At 39.8% G+C, this 25,752-nt stretch overlaps 1 protein-coding gene and 1 long non-coding RNA gene across 10 annotated transcripts in view; one reads left to right on the top strand and one right to left on the bottom strand.

Moving 5' to 3' along the window:
* Positions 1–831: 831 nt before the first annotated feature.
* On the bottom strand, positions 832–16,729 carry LOC121906913. Of its 4 annotated transcripts, none has more exons than XR_006098764.1 (3): positions 16,642–16,729; positions 13,778–13,943; positions 832–1,351 (listed from the first exon to the last, which is right to left on the bottom strand). It is a non-coding gene; the product is annotated as an uncharacterized LOC121906913 (long non-coding RNA). The 4 variants fall into 4 exon arrangements; XR_006098765.1 differs by lacking the exon at positions 832–1,351 and adding an exon at positions 4,466–5,871; XR_006098766.1 differs by lacking the exon at positions 832–1,351 and adding an exon at positions 10,996–12,154.
* The window catches only part of rnf17 (ring finger protein 17), a 27,546-nt gene continuing 18,132 nt past the window's right edge, over positions 16,339–25,752 (top strand). For 2 of the 6 annotated variants that reach the window (XM_042426127.1, XM_042426126.1), the window contains exons 1-13: positions 16,647–16,816; positions 17,594–17,678; positions 19,201–19,313; positions 20,013–20,110; positions 20,278–20,347; positions 21,724–21,813; positions 22,005–22,108; positions 22,868–23,036; positions 23,169–23,245; positions 23,581–23,655; positions 24,173–24,465; positions 24,606–24,695; positions 25,413–25,571. In XM_042426127.1, coding sequence (XP_042282061.1) covers positions 16,667–16,816; positions 17,594–17,678; positions 19,201–19,313; positions 20,013–20,110; positions 20,278–20,347; positions 21,724–21,813; positions 22,005–22,108; positions 22,868–23,036; positions 23,169–23,245; positions 23,581–23,655; positions 24,173–24,465; positions 24,606–24,695; positions 25,413–25,571 — 1,573 coding nt within the window. In that variant the 5' untranslated portion in view covers positions 16,647–16,666. Of the gene's footprint in view, positions 16,439–16,646; positions 16,817–17,186; positions 17,220–17,593; positions 17,679–19,200; positions 19,314–20,012; positions 20,111–20,277; positions 20,348–21,723; positions 21,814–22,004; positions 22,109–22,867; positions 23,037–23,168; positions 23,246–23,580; positions 23,656–24,172; positions 24,466–24,605; positions 24,696–25,412; positions 25,572–25,752 lie in introns of those variants that run through there. The other 4 variants (XM_042426131.1, XM_042426128.1, XM_042426130.1 and 1 more) reach the window with 4 other exon arrangements.

Raw genomic sequence — 25,752 nt, 5'->3', positions numbered from 1 at the left:
TGAGCAACATGCACTAGTCATGATTGCATCATTACTGTACACACATAAAGATCCTCCAACAATGGTGGATGAAAGAAGAAGTCACATACCATTTCATCTTTCTTTTAAAAGGCATGTAAAATATGTCAGGCATGCATGGGTGACTTACAGTTTGGGGTTTTATTGTTGTCTTGAGGTTGAAATGGGGGATTACAGAAACGTGAGGGCTCTGGCATCGTGGAATGTGGTCACGCAGGCACTGAGTGGGGCAATGTGTTTATATTACACTCTGTTTAACAGGTTCTGTTCATTCAGCAGCCACTGTGACCTAGATTTAGCGAGACGGTACCAAAATCTGATGCTACATTATACGGGCAGAATCCCCATGTGGCCCCCCCGTTCCACGCAGTGAAGCAAAGTAAAGACACAAAAGGAAAAACCCTCACTTTGCTCAAATATTTACAGTCTGATTCAAACAGCAACGGTCTTAACAGAGTGTAGTGGAGATTTTATGATAGCAAGCATGCAGTGTTTTTCCAAGGCTTTTCTTTTTTCCTGTAGTCTTTGCTGGGTAAAAGGTAAATACACTAATCCAGTCCAGTGATGTTGCAATGTTAGTTTGACAGGAATGAGCCTATAGAGCCTTAATACGCATGAATACATTAAAAGTATTTACACCAGAGTTAGCTAGCAGCTAACTTACATCTGTTGTCCCTGGGCAGGTAGACAAAAAACAACCACAGAATAGCAAATACACTACATAAAAAGCACAATACATAAAAGTCCATCAGTGTGAGATAATTAATTGAATCAGTATGATAAATACAATAAATACATACAAGGCGATCATACTTAAGGATCATTAAATCTTTATTTAAACAGTTTTCTTGGCGCATGCAAGATGATATCTGCAACATCTCACATTTTGACACAAGCTTTTAGCAAAAGCCCAATAATAGCAAATTACAGATAAGCTGGCCAAGACAAACACAATGACTCTATTTCCAGATAATGTGCACGTGTGGACATACACTGATGTCATCCCGACTGTGTTTCTCTAAAGCTCTCCTTGGCCCATCTACTCTCTTTTCAGTGATTGCCCTCTAATAATCAACTGCTGCTCCTGATTAAATTGTGGACGACTCCAATACCACCTGTTGCCTTAGTAACAGATTGTTTTACAGGATGATGCCGGTGGAGCGATCCGACAGGCGGTCTTGATGTTGCACACAGACAGAATCAGTTCCATGTGTGGATGGCTGTGGTGGGGCTGGAGCGAGGGACAAGTCATTAGTGTCAGTGTAAACAGGGAGGGTGTGGGCCCTATCTGACTGGCTCATGCTTGTCCTCAGACTAATAGACAGTGAAAGCTCTGGAAGAGAATTAAGGAGAATTCAGAATGGATTAACTAATGCAAGAAGTCCAGCTGATTCTGCACGCTGGATTCCATTAATCCAAAAATAACACAACGCTGCTTTCAAGGCACCCTATAGTGTGCAAATACAACAGCTGTATTCATCAAGAATCAAGTAGTTATTAAATAAACAGTGTTTGGTTGAACTATGACAAACCATGGTGCTTAGTCACTTATTGACTTTCTGAGGAACAATACCATCTTTTTAAAGCCCATATATCTTTGATTCCATATATGTTGAAGTGTTTTTCCATTTGTTTATAATGTATGCATTAAGCCTGCACAACATGACAAGAACCAATCTGTTGCATTAAAGGTTTTCAGGTGATGGAGGACCTTATCATTTGTGAAGTGTCTTGCAGTCTGCTGAAACATTTAGTTGACAAATGCATTTTTTCAAGAAGTTCACTCACCCCTTGTTGGCTTAAAGGTGACTCACAACAAAGTATTCCAGCAGTGACCCAGTTTCACAGCAAAAATCGTATCAAAACGTCTCAAACTTTTCAACCCACTGCTGCAGCATAATCCACGTCTGTGCTGTCCACCTGTATACTCAATGTATTAAAATGTTTATATTTTGACCAAAATGTAGCCAAGTACACATCTTGCATTTATCAATTGCAAGGATGGCTGTTTTCCTTTGTCACACGCTAAACTAAATTTGCTTATATTGGTTCTGGATGATAAATGCAAACAGCTAAGCATGCTAGACACAACCAGAAGCCATGTTTTTGCAAAAAAAATATGATTGTATGGAAAACACTGAGCATACAGACAGTCAGTGGAGAAGTTTTTTTATGCAGAGATGGTTTGATTACACAGACTCAATTTGTTGCTGTTAGCTCTTCATGTTTGTCACTCCTGACCGATAACTGTCCTAGTGACAAATGGGAGCTGCGTATTTAGCGTATTTGGGGGGGATATCTGAATTTTTGGAAAATAATAATATATACAAGAGTTGTTTGAAGCTTCTCTGGACATTTTGATGCACGTTTCATACTCAAAACATATGATTTCACTGGAGTATTCCTTTAAGCATTATGATTACAGGTCACGCGTTGCCCCAGATCCACCTCTTTTCATTTGGTAATCTTCTGAGAAGCAACAAGCTCTCAGCATGATGTCTATGAGTTAAGAATGACTGTGACCTGACAGGCATTTTATCAAACAGACAGCAGTGTCTGTTTACTCCGTCGACTATCCTGGTGTTGATCTTTTCATTATACTGACATCCATCTCTCTGAGTCAAATATACATGTACACACATGCTAGAGTATGTGTGCATTTGCACGTGTGTGTCAGTGCTTGCGTTGGTGTCACGCAGCAAAGCAATGTGCCTCCCCGCCTGTGAGCTTCTGCACTAATGTCAACGTAGGAAACCAGTGTAGAGCCAGAAGCAGGCAACCCGAGAACTGCACGTTGAAATTAACATGAGGGGACGTCTAGTGTAGTCATTTTGCCATGTTAGCGATTACACCAGTGCCAGTGGGTGATGAACGCCCATTTATGGGAACATATGAAACATGACTGGCAGAGAGCAGCTCTGGGAAGGGAGAGACATGCAGAGGGGGCAGGAAGGTCAACTGAGAGCATGGAAGCAGAAGCAGAAAGGAAAAGTCAGAAAAGACAAAAAAGAGAGGTGATGAAGAGGACTCTTCAGAGAGAAAAGTGGGTCTCCATGTGAGGAGTGGTGACGCTGAGAGAAAGAGAGACAAATACCTAGAGAATAAAAGAGTCCCCATGGAAGTTATATGAAAACCTATTAAATACTGACCTATTTACACTTGATTATAGAGATATTCTGTGTGCTGATACAGCTGCCAACACCCTAAAACCCACAGTCTGTATATAAAGATGGATGTAGCGAGTTGTGACGTCACCCGCTGGTTTGCACTGGAGCCAGTTTGAAGCCCAAAGTTGCAGCTTATGGTCACACCATCTCTTCTGTTTAGAGCCAGGACCTTCCAAATAAGAAGTGTGGGGGGTTGCCTTTCACGCTCTGGAAACACCCTGCTACCTCAGACCTAGCTTACACCCACAGAGCAGTGCATACTTGAGCTAATCTTAGCTACTTTAGCTAAATTGTGCTAACAGGTCAGGTATTGTTATCAAGTAATGTTAAAGAGGACCTATTATGCTCATTTCAGCTCTAAATTTTTATTTTTGGACTCTATTGGAGTAGCTCTGCATGACTCACAGTTCAAAAAACTCCTTATTTACCTAACTGGCCCTTTATGCAGGCCCTCAATATACAGTTTCTCTCATGCTGTGTCTCAAATCGCATACTTCTGTACTTACTCTAAACATTTTGAGTGCATAAATGCGTTCACACTGAGGAGTATGGAAAAATGCAGTGCACTATGAGTACCCGGATGGTGCACTCAAAACGGTCAAAATTTGAGTGTGGAACTATGGACACTTCTCACCCTCAATGGCCGCCATCTTGGCTACGTAGTGGAAGGGGAGGGACCACTTTTCAAACTGGAAATGGCGGCTGAGGACTTTGTAACTATGGTCAATATCGTCACATTATACAAATAAATGTAAGTTATTTTAATTATTTTTTCGCACTAAGCACCACTATACTGTTGTTAGACATAGGCCATCAGGGTTAATTTAGTAATGCTAACGGTAGCTAATGCTAATTTGCGACCGTCATTTCCAGTAAGTGCACAACGGCCGTGTTTGATTTGAGACAACACTCCCCTGTCGAAATTTGCGCACTATGTGAGTAAGTACATAGTGTACACAGTCTACCACATGGAATTGTACTGACAGAAGTATGTCATTCGAGACACAGCTTTACGCTCCGTTTTAGCTCCTGTCTCTTTAAGGCCCCCCTCCCGATGAGCCCACTCTGTTCTGCTTTTTGCTCACAGGTGTTACTGCTACCTCGTTATTTGACACGTCGGCCACTTTTAACATGAATATCTGACAGTGTGACATTATATATATATATATATATATATATATATATATATATATATGTCTGAAAATAAGGAAAAGCATAATACATCCCCTTTAAACTTATTGAAATATTGCGACAATAGTCCGACTCAGGTGAGCCAACTGTCATCAATCAACGCCCGCATGACAGACATCAAAGCTACTAGAAGTCTTCAAATCTTATTAATGGAGCAACAAAAATGACCACCAGCACACGTATTAGATGGCCAGAATTTAGATATTGAGACTTGTTGAAAAAAATGATTGACTTAGTCTAGAGAGAAGTTGATGCTTTTTGAATGGAAATCAGTTGCAGACAGGGACTTTTTGGAGCCAGCATCTAGTGGCCATTGGTGGCATTTCACTTTCACGTACTTACACATTGGCCTCAACCTCAAGCCGTGATAGTTGCTGCTTGCTAAAACCTAAAACTAACATACCTAGAAGACATACCTGTTTTTTTAATTCAGAAGACCTTGATATCTGTGTTGCCAAGATATTTACAAGCATGAGGCCAGGAGTCAGTTGACCTAATGTATTTGCAATAGTTGTGTGCTGCTTTTTTGCTGAGCAATCAAGGATTATTAGCAACATTGCAGGTGGTTGTACATCAAAATAAAGCAGTGTTGATAACAAACTGTGTCTAAAAATTAAAACACAAGTTTATAACAAAAACAGAGAAACTGGGGAAAGAACAGGGAGAGAAAGAATAATACATGGTTAACTCTGATGATGACTAACTCTGAAACTTGCGTCATGTATACTACACTACATGATGCTTTGCATGCTACACATTCCTTTGCAACTACTGGGAGCAGCTCCTCTGGTGTCGTGGTATGTTGGAAAATGTTCGTTGAAAAGAAAGTGTTTTCATAGTGTTTTAAACATATGAGGAAACCAGCGCACCATCAAAAATCATAGATGGAAGTTTGCTATATTATGCACTTAGCCACTCCAAAACACAATACAGTTTTACTTTTCAAGTCATTCATTCTTATAATATAATTATAACATAATTCTTATTTTTATTATATTCTACATATTTCCCACCAATTAATACAGCTACTGTATGTTATCCCAGGCTTATTATATGCACTTGAACAATTGAATACTGAGTATAAAATAAACATTTGCCGGGGTTTTAGAAACATTAACATTCAAAACAACCATCTTTGAATGCTTTAATACTGTCAAGGCTTTAACTGCTGTCTTACACATTGGTCATGGGAAGTTTTATGATTGTGTGACTACAAATCTGACATTTCCGGAAGTCATTCTGTCAGCCATTTCCTCCTGCTGCCACAGATTACAGGGCCATGAGTGTGCTTGTGGCATGGCGCCACACTTCACCACCACATTAGCCTTTCGTCACCTCCGAGACATTCAGCCAGGTGTTTCACTCAAGTTGCTGTCACGGTTTATTGTGGCTCTGAGTGACAAGAGGGCGGTCTGACTCACCAGTAGGTATATAATTATGACTGTGGGTTTGGCAGCTGATGGCATTGCTGTCATTGTCTGTCTACAGTGACATGCTGAGGGAGAGAGGAAGAGAGAGAGAGTGAGGGTGATAATAGAGATGCACTGTCTGCCAAAGTGAAGAGGGGTAAAGAGGAGAACTGAAAACAAAGAGACATGTGAATGCCAGTGAAGAACAATAGAAACCCAGTTAAATAAAGGCATTAAACCTGCACCACGTGCCAACGCTGGATCTGACCTGATTCTTACTCAGTGTCACTGATACATAAATCCAGACAGTACAGTGCCAAAATATTCACACTATGATCTCCCCGGAGACAGTGTAAACTAATACATAAACACAACCTTGTTTTATACAGAAACTCTGTATCTTATAGCATGGAAATATTATTCTAGTAAGGATACTTTTTAGTTTCTCTTGTCCAGGTAAGGATTTGTTTTGCAAAGACTATTTCAGCCTTGCTTCATTGTCTCAGGTAACGCCGCAAGCTGCAAGGAACCTTATTTGCATATTTGCTATTTTTGGGGGCATTTTATTCGACAACTGACAGTCGAGAGCTGACAGGAATTGAGGGGGTGGAGATATGAGAAATGACATGCAACAAAGGTCCTTGGCCAGATGCTGAGATAGATGATTGGCGCCTTAACCCCCAAGCCACTGAGTAGTCCCTTCTTTGCATACTAGGAGAAAAGTAACAGCATTAAGTTCACATTATCCAGAGCCATACACATGACAGACTTAAGTCACAAGAATGACGACCTGAGAGATGACTGCTATGAGGCGCCTATGGAATGTGTGATAACAGCAATCTTACAGGTGTATTGTATGTCACACTGTGGGAGAACCATTCTGGTTCAGAAACGTTTCAAATTGTACTATGAATGCCTAGTGAATAATGGTGCTACAAAAGAAAAGAAAGTTCATATTCACATCACCCTTTTGCACCGCTCTCATGTTTTAAATAGTAAATGGCTGCATTTATTCAAAGGGCTTTACAATGTGCTTCATAAGAGTCTTATTCACCCATTCACACACACACACACACCGATGGCAGTGAGATACCATTAAAGGTGAGCAATTTGGGTTTCAGTGTCTTGCCCAAGAACACTTTGACATGTGGACCAGAGAAGCCGGGGATCAAACCAAGCTCCTTTCATTTTTTTGGCTGCCTTGGTCGTCAAAGACTCTAAGTGTGATTCCAAGATCACCGCTTTAGATCAACAACCAAAGATTTGACTATGTCTCTCACAAGATTGTCCTACTGATGGCCCACAATCACACAATGCATAGCAGTCTTTACTTGAGACTTGAATCTATGAAGACTTAAAAGTTCAGACTCGAAGGCAAAAACATAAATAAAGTATCATAGATAAAGTAATAATCAAGTGACATGCAGGTATTGCATAGCTACACACACACACACACACACACACACACACATAAAAGAAGAATGCATTCTTATTTATTGAAATTTCTGAGGCTCGGCTTTGTTTAGAAATGATCAACCCAGCTTTGAAAGAAAAACAAAGTCGATGGAGAAAATCCAAGTTATTCATCTATGAACACGAAGGATCAGTACCGAGAAGTCCTTTCCACAATCCCCCCCCTGCACACAACATATTTCATATTGTCTCTATGGGAGCCAGAAAAGACACATCCTTAATATCCTTCATGAGTCTTTGGACTTGCTACTCATATATGATGCCAACTTCCTTTCATTTGTCTCCTCGGTCTTGGCTAACACCATCACACTCCTGCCTCTGGACCAGGTGTGTCACTGTACAGTCTGTGTGAGTGTTTACTGTAAATCTCAGACTATTTAAAACATGTTTGGTGGTCTTGTGAGCTTTTAGTTCACAGCAGCGCAGAGCTTTAAAGACAAGCTGTGGTTTTAACGGCGTCTTCCAGTGAACTTGTCAAGCTTTTCACATTTCCAGGCGCTCCTTTGAAACAGCTCACCACTTTACGGGGAAAAAAAATATATTTCAACTTGTCGAGGTGTGCTGCTGCTGCCCCAGATCCCAAGAAAGGCAAGTGAAGTGTGGTTGATTCAGGATTATGATAATTATGATACTTTTGGCTTGGCTATGGTGAAACCACTATTGTCCTCTGTTGTTGCTTTGAAGTGCTGCACTTTGTCACATTTTTAACTTCCAGCAATCCAAGACCAACAGCAGCAGCACCAACTGGAAGAGGTTGAGGTGCTTCTTCCTTTGATAACTGGCATTATTGTCGCTTGATATTAATTGATTTTTCACCTCCTCAAAATAAAGATTTGGAACAACATTTGGACAGTTGGGAGCTAAGCTTGAATATCCACAAATCAAATAGATTGATTTACAAGTACGCACACAAATTAAAGCTCAAAAAGCTTCGTCTTTCAAATTCCAACTGAGTCACCTGAGCAGCTGTTCCTCCATCTGACTCATGCAGGAATAATGAAAGTGGGAGAGCGGTTTCTCTGCGTATGCCAAAGACCTGATGGTGGAATGCATCCCAGTCAAGTCATGTCTCCTGACAGATGTCCCCTCCTGACAAACGGAAATCTGTCAGCAGCACATTTAACCATCCATCAGATGGCAAAGCCTGAGTGGAAATAGACATTCTGCTCTACAGAGCCAAGAGGAGAGATGAGATTATGTTTTTTCTTTTGTGACTCTAAGTGAACATATCATTTCCTCTACATCCCCTTAGAGCTTTTTTAGTTCTACTGGCATCTTTTTGTTTCCTTTTAAAAGATATTTTTCATTGCTAACACTTTAGTTTCACGGTTTACTGGCAGCAGTATGTGCATCTATTTTTTTTAGCATACAGAGAATAGTGTTTGAAAAGTTAAAGGGATTAAATGACGGATTAAAGTTAGAAATGTCTCTGTTATGATCAGTGGAGTGCTGCTCTGCGAATGGTATCTCAGTCGTCTCATAAAAACAGCAGCCATGACCAGCAACTGGCAGGAAAGAACTATCTTTTCCCACTGACAAATAATAGCCTGGTGGTTTTAGAGGCTAAATTTTGTCTTTACTGAAGACTGAAGAATCTTTGACCTAAATTCTCAGAAGAACATTCACCCCAAGTACCTATAACCATGCAAATATTTTTGGGATTTATTGCTCCAGGTTTTGTGATATCTGAAATCACTTAGAAAGACTAAAAGTCTCTAAATCTGGACTAATAAAACTACTATCTGCATGACACCACTTTAGGTAAGTGAAACAATATGTTTTTTGTAATTTGAGAAAACCAACCCTTCAGTCTATAGAAAACATACCCGACACTTATTCTTGGCATACACAGCACTTCTTTTGAAATCATCTACGCAAGACAACTTGTATCTACATACTTAACATCAATCAAATATACAGATGTTATTAACATAATTCAGCATCTTAGATATGTTTGTTTCTAGCAATATCCTGTGTGTATTCTCATAAATGTGTATTTTGCCCTACTTCTAAAAGAATTTGTTGTTTTTTTTTGTATTTGGGTCTTGTGATAAGGTAAATCAGCCAACACTAACTTTTCCCTCTTTCTAACCTCTTCACCTTTCCATCGCCCACCCATGAAGACAGAGGCTCTCACGGCCTCAGTCCTACCACAGGGCAGCTGACAGGTAAAAAAAAAAAAAAAAAAAACACACACACACAATCACACTTATACATGTTTTTCTCACACACGCGGTCAAAAGTATCTCTCTTCCCCACACACACTCCCACGTAGATTCGAACCCTCTGTGCCGACCCCCGCCTCGCCCTGAGAAATGTGCCATATCAATGCTGAGAAGCAGGTCAAGCATTCTGTAAGTGCAACAAAGTGAGATAATTGCAACATAGACTGTTTTCGGCTTATTATTAAAACACCCCCCCCCCCACCCCACAATCACCCAGTCTCCGCCCCCCTTTAAACCCAACCCTTCTGAACTCACACAACATTCAAAACAACCTGCTTTTCTAAATGCGGCGGCCTGTAGTGTTAAAGGTTGAGCAGCGGTGGCGGTGAGCTGATCATTTTTAGGATGGACGGATCATGAAATGCTCAGTGACAGAGTGATTAGTGAACTGGGCTAATGAGCAGCCTGATTGGTCTGATCTCTTGCTCTCTCTCTCCCACTCTCTCTCTCAATCCTTCCCCTTGAAGTGGATTTGTGTGATGTTTGACGGGTATTAGGTCACAGAGGCGGCGCTGCAGGTCTTAAAACTGCGTCGGCTTTTCAAATCACTCCCAACGACTGGTACCTGGTCCTCCACTGCGCCACTACCGCCTCTGCCTCCTAACTGTGCCTCCTAACTATGCCTTTGAACCTATGGGATGAAGGCTTGGGGTGCAAGGAACCATGACCAAAGTGCATGTGTGAATGAGTGATCAAGCACATGTGAATCTATGTGTAGGTATGGGTGGATGTAAGAAAGGAGGGGAGGCAGAGGGAGGGGAGGGAGAGTGACTGAGGGCACAGAGGGTTCACAGGCAGTATCCCTCAGTTTGGGTCTTTTTTGATAAGGAGTTGTTGGAGCTACTGTGTTGCTGTGTTTTCAGTGAGGTGTTGACTCAGCTTTATGCTCATTTTTGAAGTAGTGTAGTGTTGAACTGAAGTATACTTTCTATTATTTTTGCTCTAAGTCTGTTAATTAGTTAGACAAAATATTAGAAACACTTCTGAATATAAAGATGAGTAACAAAGCCCACAGCATGATTCACATCATTTTTCATACCTAAACATTCAGTAGCCGCCTCTATTATTTTATTCAGGTTTTTCCTTTTAATTTAATGTAAATTCTCACCCACCACCTCTAAAGGGAGACTCAGGTTTTCATTCCAGGTAATGCTTTCTCTTCCCTGGTGTTTGTGTTCCAATGAATACCAGTGACCATGTTTGTGGGTGGGAAGCCAGTGAGGGATCATGTCTTTCTTGTTGCATTAGTGGTTCCTATAGTTGGTCTGGGCACCAGATTGGTCGAGGTGAAGCTTATCGCTGCATGGCAGATGAAAAGAGGCGGCTTTTAACACCGTGCATCATGAATCTGAGGTAAAACATGTCTCTCTGCAGCCTTTGACGGGCCAACAAAGGGGTTAGCTGTGACGTGAACTACAGTACACAAGGAACTGGGCATTTTAAATTAGGAGAAAACTGTGACAACAGCTTCAAAATGTACCACAGAATTGAGTCAACAGACAAACAAGGTAGTAGTCTCAACAAAAATGTATATTTCAACTAGTAGTAAGTTAAAGCATCGCCTTAGGATGTTATTATTTTTCTGGTCAATGTACATCTGTGGTACCTGAGCCTAAATGAAATGAAAATGAAAAAATATCAAAATTGCATTGGTATCTAGGGAAAGAAAGAAATGAAAATCAAAGTGCAAAGTGGCCAAGATGGAACCTTTCAACAGCAGAATGGGCAGAACAAGACCTCAAAAGTCTACAACATAGACCCCATGCCTTAAAATCACTTGAGACTGTCCACTGGAAATCTGTAACATATAGAGATGATGGGTCAATTTTGATCATATTATGAACAAATCTGAAACATCCCCGCCCCCAATATCATTTGTGCATCATGTGTATTGATGCGGTCACTTCACATAAAAAAAGAGCAGTCCTGTGTCTGTTTGTGTCAGCTGACCTGGATCTAATTATAACCACTACTCTAATGCGGATATCCACCAATCAGAAATGAAAATTTACTTCACAGACTTAAGCAGAAAAAAAAACAACATTAAAAATATGTGAAACTGTGTATCAACTTAAATGAATTGCATTGACATTACAGACAACTGTTACACTGTTTCTATTTCAGATGAAAGCAATGTACTGGATTAAGATTCTTCTTTGTGTGATGGCAGGTCTTTCTTTGACCAGAAAAAGAGATTAGGGAAGGTATAAAGTGACATCGCCCCTGCTCTTTTCATGCTGTGAGCATGTGGCCTACGGGGGGCAACCACTTAAAGCCAATCCATGAGTCTCCTGGGCCTTGCATGTCTGCTGACCTTTCTCTATTTTTTTTTCCTCAAACAGTCAGGACCCAACTTGAAAAGACTGCTACTGACCCACTAGCTTGCAAAGCTGACCCATTAGCTTACAAAGCTAGTGGGTCAGTGGGGCTTCTTTGAGGATTCAAAGGAAGCTAAAAGGTTCCTCAATTGACAAAAAGAATCATGATGCTTCTATATTTATATGGTAGAGGTTTGCTGAAGTACATCAAGGTTAATGAATTGTTTTTCTAATTGTTTTGTCAACATTCATCTGATTGCATTCTGAAGAATCTCTAAAGGTTCCCAGAAGACATTTAACTTCTTCGAGTGCATGCTGTCAATCCAATAAATTCTGTTCTCCTACACTGTGACCTGTAGGAGAGAGACAAAGGAACAGGAGGGGGTTGTTTTTTTTAATAAGACCTATGAGGTACACACAAATAGACGGCCTCCTATAGACATCATCATCTCCTGTCACATGAAATGACCCACAATAAGTGATTCAGGAAGTAGCTGGATAATAACAATGAATCGGATGGATGGTTGTTCAAGACCTATGTGAGACATCAGGAGAGAGCTAACGAGACAACACATCTTAATTAAGGGCATCATTAATGAGTAAGTGATTTGATAAGGGTTTTGGGGGTGGTAGCAGGAGGGTTACTGTTCCTACAGAAACATGAGAGAAATCACCGGAGGATGGGTAGTGACCCACATTTGGGAGAGGGAAGATGGGGGGCAACCCCCATTCCCTTAACCGGCACCCCCACATCCCCCTCTGGGCAGCCTGCTGATTGGTTCATTACCCATAGTAAACACGTCTACTACCCCCCACCATTGGTACACACATACATATAACCATCCCTGCCCCCCGCCAGTCTGTCTATGATCATCCTGCCCTGGTAAAGACCAATGGCCAGATTCCTTCAGTGCCCTAACCAGATTCATACATAGCTCCACACTCCCTCCATCTGCTGGAATGCAGAGTACAAGATGGAGAAAATATTCTTTTGTTTGACAAAAGGCTTACAAAACATGTTCACAAACAGGATGTTAAATATCTCTAAAAGCAATTCATGAATCTTAAATAAGTTTTGCAAATTAACTGATTAGATTCTTTCAGACATGAAGATGTGCCTTCATGTCTTCTTTGTCCTGTCTTGTCATTTTTGTTAAAGCTAGGGATGAAATAATTCCAGTGAAGTACAAAAGATTGCAACATTTCACAAGGAAAATGCTTAAGAATGACAAAGAACATCCACCAAATACGCAATGTAACATACACCTTTATGCAAATAACTAACTAACTGAGCATATATACTCCCTGTCCTTTCATCCATTTGGTCTGCAAGTGGCCGCCACTCAAACACCCAATTACACTGCATGTGAACCTATTTATCCAGCGAAGTTCTTGGCTCTACAGGTTTCCCCAGATTTTAATAAGAAATGAATGTATATCATTTCAATTCTCTGTGGAATCTCAAGTATTTATTCTGTGTAGCCTACAGTAGAGGACATGTTATTTTATTTTCTATGTAATGTGGTGGTTTGTTGTTACAGTGCGTCTGTATATCTTGTTAGTCATTGTCTGTGATGCATTTGTGATTTTTTTCATTTGAAAAAAGAAGCGTCAGATACATTTTGATGTGTTTCACATCCTTGGGCCAAAGTGTTAACTGATCTTGGATGTTTTTCTGCCTATTAGCAGACAGGTGTACTTTATACCTGCAGGCGTTTTGACACCTCACACCAAGGTGGTCTACTTTCACTTCAGATCAACACCAGGGGCTGAATTCATCTGGACACTTATGCAGAGGTGGGAGTTGTACTGTTAAAACTCATGTATTTCAAGTTGATCTTTGGGGCTGAATCCTGCCAGCTCTAAATGGAAAGACCCTTGTGATGTGCTGCACTTTCATTTACCCCCTCCAGGGATTTGGATTAACGTTCTCTGAAGGTTGAAGTTTTGGCTGTGTTGTGTTCTAGATTATTTACCTTTACCATCTGATGTCTGTGCCTCTCTGCTCTTCATTGGCTGTCACTCCCGCTTACGGATGCTTCACTGGGTGGCTGACCATTGTCCTCAGGCGGAGGTGCTGCTGGCAGCTGCGCTCAGATGGAAGAGAGGACCGACATGCTGCCGTTAGGTCTGCTGTGGAGCCTTGCAATTGGTTGAAAAGGAAACAAAAGAATATATCTCTCAATACAACATATAAGAGGAATCTCATAGATAGATAGATAGATACTGTTATTGATGCTGTTTCAGTCTATACAGCATCTATATTGAGGCACAACAAGCACATTGGTACTTAGCTTGCCTCGTGTATCTTCTATCATCTTCATACACCATTACATGTGCTTCTGAACACAGAGACCCCAAAACAAAGGGATTGTCAAATTGCATATTTCCCAATGAGTGGGGATTTAGACGGATGAAATGTGATACCAGACATGCAAATTTCCCCTTTTCAGACTATTACAAAAAGTATTTATCAAAAGTCCACAATATATTATATAAATGAGTAAATCTAGGATTTATTTTTCCACCTGGCCTTTGTGCACTTATCAGCTCAGAGATCATCAGTGTTTCTGTCTTAGTCTTTGGTGCCCCCATGTGGTGATAGAGAGGAGCTCTTAATTAATTGCAAATTAATCAAATTTGAAACTGTTTTTATTCTCTGGCCTATCAATAAATAAATGAAAGAGAGATGAGATACACGTGTTGGCATGTATTTATTGTAATAAATATATTTATTATTTATAAACAAACATGAACATCCTGACCTAAAATATATATTTAAAAATATCTATATATTTTTAAATGTATAATTAAGACATTATTAGAAAATATGAACAAATAGATTAAAACATATAAATGAACCCATAAATCATGAAATAATATATTATAAAATATTAGCTGCTGGATTAAGAGGATATCAACATATAGCCTACAATAGTAGTATAAAGCATCCAGATTTGGTTTGAACAACATCTCAACCATTTAAGCCATAATTTTTACTGTTGAGTTAAAAGCGGTTTAGTGAATACACACTAAAAAAAACTTACCTTTCAGATCTATGGTCACAATACATGCCCAAACAGATAAACATTCAAACATCGGCACTTCTGTAAAGATTAGAGGACGCTGTGCAGGGCGGTTTGAACTTCTCATGATTGAATTGAGAAAGTATTTTGAGTCTATCCAACTTATAAACAATAAAAAATGTGCACATACAGTTAGTATGCTCCATGATTTTTTAAGAAATCTGATTTTATTTACTACCTTTTCTGTTAAGATATTATTTTATATATTTCTTTAATTTATTTTTTATGATCATTACTTTTACCCTATGTCCTGTTACCATGTTGAATGTATCAACCCATTGAAAGTGAAGTCATATTTTATCTTTATTTCATTATGATGCCTCAGTGTTTTCTGTTATCATCTTAATGTCACATGCTGTAAGTGATGGTTTGTATAAATAAAGAGATGGAAAAAATAAAAAAAACAAAACCGCTCTGCAGGGTAAATTTCACCTGGATAAATAAGCCCATTTATATAGTCTATGTAATAGACCACACATGAAGGAAAGCATCGTCAGCCAGAGTATCTGACTCATGAGCTAGTAAAGCCAGAGAGACAACCTACATTGAATTAATAACAGATCTGTGATGGAAACACATTATCCTTGTGTAAACTCCTGCGCCCTCTCCACCCTAATGGTCACATGACACAGACAACCGACTCCTTGTTGTGGCCTGTGAGACGAGTCTGGATGTTGCAAAATGCTTGTGTGGATATGTAACTATTGAATATTATGCACAGAAATAAAACAGTAGATCTAGTTATTACAGATGTAGGGACAGGAACCACAGTGATTATATACAGCTTTTTACAGACGGTCACAGGATCCACCAACAGAGGCAACGGGGGCAGCAGTGTCTCCCAGTCATCAGACTGAGATCAGTAAAAGAACATCAGATTATTTGAGTGTATATACTCTTGAGCTAATTGCAGTTCTGTTTGAATTAGAGTGGGTGGAAGAAGTGGCGGCAAGCAGTGTAGTGACTCCGTGTCAGCAGCGTCAAGCATTAAAACAGGATCACCAAGATTTAGTATATGAGCTGTTTACTAATTCAAGGTTAGCCAGTCAGGAGAAAAACAAAGTTCATGTGGGCACACTCAGGAAATGAGAAAGCAGGCAAGTTAGAGGCAGTCAGGAGAGAATATGGATATTAATATTAAACTTTCAAAATAAGAGGGGAAAAGCATAGTTTGGAGGGAAATATTCAAACAATTGCAACAGCATTGGGCTAGTGCAACAAAATGAAGACACTTACATGAAACACAAAATAAAGTAGAAGTGGTAAGAAATAGTGAAATCAACAGGAAAGAGCAAGTAAGTTAATTATAAGTTGATTAAGAACTGATCACAGCAACCTGAATAGTAGCCTACACTTTCTATCACAGGAAAACACCCAACTGGCCATTAATCAGTGTCAGGAAAAAGAAACAGTGGCGCACGTCCTGACTTCATGTAGGAAACATGAAGAGGAAAGAAGGGCAATGATTACAGGTCTACAGAGGCCAGGACGAGTGGAGGCAAGGGTTAAAGATCTGCTTGAGTGTGGGGACACGGTGGAGGGAAGAAACTGGTAAGCAATAGGACCAATTACAAGACTGTGATAGAATCGGACAACAGTGGACGATTAAATCCAGAGGGAGGCAGTAATGCAACTTAAAGGACCATTGTGTAGGATTTACAGGGATCTATTGGCAGAAATGGAGTATGATATTCTTCATTATATTTAATTAGGGTATAACCACCCGAAAATAAGAATCGTTGTGTTTTCGTTACCTTAGAATGAGCCCTTTATATCCACATGGGGAGCGGGTCTTCTTCCAGGGATTCCGCCATGTTGCTCCGCCATGTTTCTCCAAAGGCAGAGCAGACAAACCAAACACTGGCTCTGGAGCCTTCGCTGTCCACGCAGGTGCAGGGAGCCTTTCTGGCGGGAACTCCAGTACGGAGAGTCGGTGACATACAGAACTTCTTTTCTGGACTCCTGTCGCTTTCTGTGATATTAGTTCAAATCGGGACTCCTGTCTGTTGTTTCCCCTGCTTCCGGGTGGAGATTTGGTGTTGTTATTTTCCTTATTTGTTTGTCAGTTTCCCTCCTGCCAGTTAGTTTGGAGGTTTGTTTGTCGGAGTGTGTTTGGCTCGTTTGGGGAACTTGGGGCTCTTCTCATTTCTCATTTTGTGCCTCCTAGTCTCCTCTCTCCTCTGTACTCCTGCCCGTGACCCGGAAATCGATCTAAGCGCATCATGTTTAAGGAAGTCTCAATTCCTAAAATGCATCTGGAGGAGAGGGGAACGAGGAGAGAGGAGACTTGCCGAAGGAGCTATGAGCGAGGATCATGGATGTATTAAAAGAGTTGGATACCGGACTAAAATAGGTCCCCATTCAGTCCTATAGGAATTGCTTGGCTGGCGCATACGCCAAAAAAAGTTTCAAGCTTCCGGGTTTGCTTCCGCGTTGTGCGGTCCACTGAATATGCGCAGTAGTGTCGCGTTTTCGCGAGTTTCGCGGCCACAGTAGATTCTTCCCATAGACTGTGAAAGGTTCATCCACACGTTTGGAAAGGGAGGGGGAGGAGAGGGGTATTCAGTTGGTTGCAATCTGCAACCTCACCGCTAGATGCCAGTAAACCTTTAAAGGATGCCAACTGCAGTTGGACCCCAGAGAAGAAGAAAACCGACCGCACTTTCCAACTTGAGGAAAAACTTTTTTTTTTTTCCTCTTTTACAGGTGCTGCTCATACTAAAGATGGACAGAGGCGACAACTCCAGCGCTGTGAGTTGCAAGTTATGTGGAGAGGCCTTCTATCTGCCTGGTAGGATATTTACATCAACTTTCTGAAAGTTAAACGCTGAGTTATGCCGCATTTTTGGTAAAGTTAAGTAGCGTTGCACTTATTCGCTAACGTTAGCTAATAGTTAGCAGGCCATCGGCAGCAGCCTGCAAATATTAGAGGCAGGTGTGTCGGTAGATGTTTGAATAATATAATAAATAATAAACACAGTATTGATACTATGACATGTTGAATACAACTAATCATATAATTCATACGTGTTTTCAAGGTGTTTTTGAGGTGGCAGTGTCCTTTGGGATAACGATAAATCAGTCAGACGGGCTGCGCGTAATGTCGCGCCAACTGGACGGCAGGAAATGTTGCTGCCTAAAACATATTTTAGATTACTAAATAAAGGTTTGGTGTAACAACACAATGGGGGTTTAAACACTGTAATACAAATGTGTACAATTATTCTGAACTTCAGTGATAAACTTTGTAAATTTAATTGGCCGCGCTATATATTCTCTATCAGCTGATGGTTTTTTATTTATATATATATATATATATATATATATATATATATATATAAAATGTGTATGTGTTACATTTTATTTTATAAAGTTAGGAAAGCAATGTTTAAGTCAAGCCTGATGTTGCCTTACACGTAAAAGAATGATCCAAGTCTCTTCCACTCAGTGAGGCAAACAGCTTATTAATTAGACACTAGTATTGGATCTTTATCCATGCCTCCCTAACTTTTTTGTTTGTTTTTTTTGTTTAGTATATTTTGTTATTTCCATAGTGAAACCACTAACATTTTACATATATGACAAAAATATATTGACAATAACACTTCCGCCAACACCCCAGTCCCATCAACCGAGACATCAACATTTAGAACGACCCCACAGATAATCACAAATAACATCCAGTCAATGCTCTGCGAAAAAAACAGATACCAGTCCCATGCAAGACGAGAAATCACCCTAATGCAATACAAAGCTCAAAAAAAAGAGTAATTAGGTCGTAGCCCCAAAAGGATACACCATCATACTACAAAAGAAGGGAAAGAATAACAAAATAAAGAAAAAGTCAATTACCTCTAAAAGAAATCCTTATATTCTCTATTAATCAATTGAGCATCTTTCACATTTAATTAAGAATTTAATACATATAAGGGAAAATTTGATAGGCAGTTAGTCAATCCTTCAAGCAAGGTATTACCAATCACCAGTGGTACATGATTAAATAATAAAACTTCATATTTGGCTAAATTTCCTTTCACTGCCTCTCAGGACTGCAGACAGCCTCACTAGTGGAAGAATCCTACGTATTTTGATCTGTATCTTTTATGATTTGACTTAAGTGACATGCTATTTTGTGCAGGTGACATGGTCAACCAACTTATCTGTGTAGGAATACTGAATGTGGGATTACATGGGATGTGCTTTAGGCAGATACAATGACGATTCTTTACTATAACAGAAATGTACATTATATCTTTTTGTATTCATCATGTAAGCTGACGGTGCGTAATTCCTGTATTGTGTTTATTTTCCAGAGGATGAAGTTGATGGCAACCTCCCCCGTGTGCTTTTATGTGGCCACATCTACTGCACATCTTGCCTGCGGTCCATTGAATTCAGCAGTGTCATTAGGTGTCCAGAGTGTGAGGTAAAATTACCAGTGATCTTCCTCTTGAAACTTAAGAGTGTAATAACTAAAGTATTGACCAAAGAAAACTTTCACAGCTTCCCATTTGGTAGACATTTGTCATTCCCTATTTCTCATAATTTCATTACATGATATTCATTAAAGTATTTGATTGGTGATCCTTAAATTTACAAGTAAGAAGAACTTAAATAACTATCATATTTTCACTGTGCAATCAATCATGTTCCTATAATCTGTTTTTGTCTACAGTGAAAGTCAATCTGTTACACTCAAACTTGATAAACCGCCTGCATTGCATCTCATTCAGTTTTGCTAAACAGCAAAGATCACAGTAGGACAACAGATGTGAAGAGCTATGTTACTGTGAAAAGGGACCTGAGGCGTTTCCCACTGCTTTAGTGGCCTTTGGGATCACACATCAGCCTGTTCGATGAGGCTTTTTATCTATTTATCTACCTATCTGTACATACAGTAAGGGCTGTGCATTGTTCTGGGATCAGGTTACATACCAAGTACAAACCCTAGTGGGTAACCAGCTGGCCATCTATTTAATCTTGCCTGGTAAATTATCAAAAGGGGCTGTTGACCAGTCAGTTCCTGTGATAAATACCAACACAGCCAGGTTTTTATCAATTCTAAGGATCAAAATGTTTAAAGAGGTAAGCTGAAAATTAAAATAACGAAGTTCCTTCTCTGTAGGTTGAGTCAAGTCTTCCTGAAGGTGGGGTGTGTGGGCTGCAGGAAGATAGCAGAATCATTGGCCTCATCTACACTGCTAAAATGAACAAGATGAAAAGGTAAAATGCTTTTCTGAATGTTAAGCTGAACTACACTACCGACACATGTGTAGTTTAACACATCTTTTGAGCAACTTGTGCCCCCTTCTTGTTTAATCAGATTGTGTAATACAGTTTTAAAAGATAATCTGAGTTCACATTGTTATCTCTTTTGTGTTGTAATGAAGGAGGTACACCAGGAGGAACAAACGGTTGTCATCCACAGATATTAATGCCAATACTGAGGATGTGGAGCAGGTATGTTTGGGTAATCACATGGGTCACTAGTGGGAAATGAAGGTTGACATGTCAGCTACAGTGGCGATACTGGTATTATATGAAACTGGATGACCTCAGACATCCATTGGTACCAACCATGTCATGCTAGCTTGTCAGGAAGGGGACCAAATAACGTCCTAAAGTTAAGCTAAATTTTGGCAAGGGGAAAAACTGGCATGACCATTTTCAAAGGGTCCCCTGACCTCTCACCTCAAGATATCTGAATGAGAATGGGTTCTATGGTTACTCACAAGTCTCCCCTTTACAGACATGCCAACTTTATGCTAATCCCATGCAGTTTTGGGCAAAAACCATGCAGTTTGCATGCAGTATAAATGTGTTATTTTCAGCTATTCTAAAAATGGTGTATTTGAATATTTTTGCATACTGGGGTCCCTAAACAGTCTTGGAATTGCATGAATTTGCTATGACTGGAAAGCTGAGACTCTTGTGGATTCAGTGAGCACAATTGTATTCATGTGTGATGATGTTAGTTGCTATAGTAGCCATTTCATTGTAGTGAGACCATTTTTCGAAACTTCACCTCACTCTATAATAAAACGACTTATTGTGACTGCTAGGATAATCACAGTCTCATGAAACTTTACAACCACAAACCAGAGACCTAGTGCATTCAGAGCATGTATGGCTTCCCTAGGTATATTGACAATAAAGGGGTTTCTGACCAGTTACTAGAACAGAAGTGCTAGCTAACCAATTGCTGAAAAATGCAATTCTTACAGAAATCTCCAAATGTCTCAAGTTTTTTGATACCAAATCACAGCATGAATTTTTCTACAGTGTTCCTCAAGATCTTGGTCTCTTAATGTGGTATTTAGGAGAGATTTTTGACAATTTTTATCAAATCTTGAGTGGTCAGAAATGGTTTGGTTTTGCACCAAATCTGTGTAACAAATGGTATCAAACCCAAAAAATTGCTGCAACAACTTATGAGGCATAATTGAGCATGGGGATGGCCATCATATACTTCCATCTTTATGCTCTAAGCCCTTATATATTCTAAACTTTCAAAATTTGAATAGGCACCTAACCAAAACACAATGTTTATTACAGATTTATGACTAGAAAAACTTGAAACAGTGCTGAGCTGCATCTCAATCAATCTTCATGTCCCCAGATTTCAGATGATGTACACCATTTCTATTTGTCATATACTGTTGACCTGCTACAGACAAACAATGTAGTATAAACATAACTGCATGTGCATCCATGTCTGCGCCTGTGTCTATTTTGAAGTATTCATTAATCAGAATGGAGGTTGTAGTGGCTAGAGAGTTACAGTGTCTGTGGACAACAATAATTCAAACTACAGTTTTTCGTAATGCCTTCTTCAGCCAGCTGATATTGAGAAGATTGAGAAGGCGGTGGATGAAGCGTTGGCCAGGGCTGCAGAAAATCTTGCCCAGCTGGAACACATGCACGAGGTGAACGCTGCACTAGAGCCAAAAAGCTGTACACACCTTGTAGAACATGACTGTAGACATTATCCATTTCCTTAAAAAAAGATAATTTGGTTTACAGATCAGATAACAAGAAATAAGTGAGTTGAAAATTCTTCTGAATTCTTTTCTGAGTGGTCTGCAGGACTGATGTGCAGCTGTGTTTTCATCTGCAGACTCTGACGACGGGTCTGGCAGAGCAGGTGAAAAGAGAGCGAGCTCGACTGGTGATGGAGATCAAGCAGGCTGCAGACAAGGCTGTACACACTGTCCAAAAGTGGTACGGACATAAATCATCAAAATGTGCTTATATAGTAAAAACTGTGTAACGACATCCTGTGTTCTCCTCAAGAAAAATGTCATATCTTGTATTATATTTTTATGTTTTCTTAGATTTTCATTATATCTAGAAATTATTAAATTCTCTTGAAAATCAAATGGAGAAATATACAATATACAATCAAGCTTGTTGTTAATAATAATAATAATTATAATAACAACAACAATAATAATAATAATCTGGCAAATGTTTCAACTATGTTGTGTTGATCAAGAACAGAGATTTCATTCTCTGTTGAGACGCCCAAGAGTACAATATATCTATAGGAATGAATATTTTCTACAAACTGCAGGTGATTGTATCAAATCAAGTCAATATTTAGGGCAAGTGAGGAAGGAGACAGTTCTGTGGAACACTTTGGAATGATGACGTTTATTGAAAGAATCAAGTTGCCATCTTGAACCTTTCTTCCCATTTCTATACATTTTTATATTTCCAGGGAGCTGTCAAATAAAGCAAACCATGAATGATTTTTAAATTGACACCATCTGTTTGAAATTCAAGTTAAGATTATTTGTATAACCCAATACACATAGTTTAATGAGTTTTACAGGCCTATGTCAACAACAGCTCCTGAATCAATCCAAGCTGTCAATCTTAGCACATGAGGGAAAACTGTTTGGATGTCAGGCAAGCTCTTAGGTTTTCTGAGGAAAGTATGTAAAGCAACATGTGTCTTGATGTCTGTAATTCTAATAGGAAAGATGTGCAGTTGAATCAGCTCACAAAACTGGAGGAAAAATTCTCCGCCAGCCAGTCAGAGGTGTGCCGTGTCCAGGAGAGGATGAAGGCCCTGGAGATTGCCATGCAGATGGCCAGGGAAGTACGCCGCGTCCCCTTCCTGGAGCAGTACTGCACCCTGGATAAGGTGTGCAATGTTAAGCTTCAGTACAATTCAACAGATACTTACTAATAAGCACACAATGCAGATATATCAGATAATATAAAACAACAAGCAAATACTGGTAATCCTGTATATATGTGTATGTGTGTGTGATAGGTTCTGGAGACTCTGCAGGCACCTGTAGATAACCAGTCCTTTGATATGAAGTGCATTACTCTGGGCTCAGGAATGAGGTTTGTCACTTTAAGCTAGTTGTTTGTTTGCAACTGCACTAACTGTGTTAGATCTTAAATATCAGTCTTTGCTCCTCTATCAGTGATGTAGCTGCCAACGTGAGTATAAATACTGTGCTCAGATTCTATACTCAGGTCCCTCTTATTACCTGATTCAGTAAAGGTTATAATGATAACAACAGAGACAGCTTAAATTGTACATTTTACCTACACTGTACGTTTTTTGTGCTGTAGTTGCATGAAGTTTAGGAACCTGACAAGCTTTAGTGACAGGTTTGACCGATAGTATACTTTCTGATTGAATTTGTGTGTATGTACCTTTGTGTATTTTCTAGCTGTGTTTTCCAGTCAGAGGGTCTGAACCAGAGTCTGGCATTGTCTCTGAAGATGGAAGTCAGCAACCCAAGGCAGTGAGTCCTTAAATATAGTTCACTATATTATATTTGGATTGATTTGGGTCTGGGGAGGAAACTTGCCATGAGGAGAGTTTCTCCCATCTGTCTCTGAAGGTTTCACCTTTAAATGCAATTGATGATGATGATGATAATATTAGTATTGTTAAAGACATGCAGTTTCCTGTGATAGATTATTGTGTTGAAATGAGTGGTTCTTGTTCTACCTTAAAACTTGCTATAGATGTTTACCTTTACCTCTGAATTAAGCTTTATGGTAATTGATTAAATTACATTTGAACGTATGTTTTAGAATAAAACAAGTTGTAAAAAGAGCTGTTATAATATTCATTTTTCAAAGCAATTGAAGCACTGTTTTTGATCATTTTAAATAAGATCATGTGTATCATCACTAGGGATGCAGTCAACCAAAATAATACTAGCAGTACTCTCTCCAGCAGCATCTGTTAATCAATATTACATTAAATATTATGCTTGATTGCTTGATGCTTGCCTCTTGCTGTTCCATTTTAAGTTTTTCCGAGTCTCCACTCAAAGACCACCAGCCGGGCATCTCCAACAGAAATTCCCGCTGGCAACATGCAGAAGGCAGAAACAGCAGCTGTATCCCTCTGGGTCACAATAGACCCCCCAACCGGCAAAAGCAGGACCAGGAGAGCCTGGGAACTAACAGTCTATCATCACGAGAATCCTCCCCAAGCCCAAGACCTCGCCGCAGGTCCAACCTGTCTCGTCACAGCTCTGTCTCAGACCTCGGAGCTCCAGACGTTATCATTGAGGAGCTTTTAGACCAGGGACAAGAGCATGGTATGTGTGGCTTTATCATATTTTTCCTGTTTGACTTCACTGAAATAACGTCAGGTCCAATCAGAACATTAAATTGTTATTGATGGAGACAGAAGAGAAGCCTCATCTGTTTTTGTTTAACCCTTTGAATCTATCTGCAGCTCTCCCTCCCACTGGGCCCGAGCTGGCCAATGACAAATTGAGAATCAACAGGAGAAGGAAAAAGCCTTTGCCTGGCAGTAAGAGAAATGGTATGGAGAGGCTATAGTCGTATAGTTATATCATGGTTGTAACCAAACATAGTGATGCACCGACTCTGCAGCCCCCCTCCGGCTTTACGCAGCTGTATAGGGAGTTTCAGCATTGTTTAGCTGTCCGGCTGCAACTTTACTGTTTTGGTTTACTCTCAGCATTCTCGTAGCATTGTTTTTGGCCACACCAGGCAGCTGTTTTCAGGGAAAAAGCTCTAAAAACCCACTATGCACTACCTGCTCAGCACCCAACAGCAAACAAAACCGATGGGTAGAAACTTGCTAACCTAGTTCCAGTAAGGCTTCAAACAATGACAGAATACTCTTTAAACAGACTCAGTCTGTAAGGCTAGAGATGAGATTAACTCCATTTTCCATTTCATACATATGCTGTTTGGTATGTGTTTGTTTGGTCCTTGTCTATAAGATAACTGATGCTTTTTCAAATGTAATTTACAGAAAGAAAACACTGACCTGTGATCATGTCTAAGGTTTTCTTAAACTTGTCTGAAAATGGTGGTACGTCTTTAAGTATTTGTTGCAAATAAAACATGTTTGCCAACAAATATTTTCTGACATTTTTCCTTTCACTGTTGATATATGAAAGAAAAGATATTTTTGATGAAAACATTTCCCCCCATGTGTGCATTATTGCAGCCATATGTACTCACTACCACTGTTCCTTCCCCTCTCATTCTCCTTGCTCATCTCTCCTAGTCTCCCAGTGGGTGGTGGTGACACATGTTGTGAATCCCAGTCACTTCTATGTCCGCTATGTGGCTGAGAGGAGGGAAAGTGAGATCCTGTCTAAGAAGATCTACCACCAATGCTGCAGAGATAGTTGTTGCTTCTCCTCCAGTGACACAGTTGAGACTGGTGTGTGTGTGTGTGTGTGTGTGTGTGTGTGTGTGTGTGTGTTTGTGTGTGTGTCCTCAAAATGATGGAAAAATGAGGAGAATCTTTTTCAACAATGGGTTTAATCATATGCTTTCCAAATGGCTGGTTTAGGATCCAGACCTGGAATTATTAGGTTAAAGCAATGAAAATGTATGTTGTA

Source organism: Thunnus maccoyii, chromosome 11 (genome assembly GCF_910596095.1).
Source record: "Thunnus maccoyii chromosome 11, fThuMac1.1, whole genome shotgun sequence".
Classification (NCBI taxonomy): Eukaryota; Metazoa; Chordata; class Actinopteri; order Scombriformes; family Scombridae; genus Thunnus; species Thunnus maccoyii.
The sequence above is the reverse complement of the archived record's forward strand: the minus strand, read 5'-3'. Positions and strand labels throughout refer to the sequence as shown.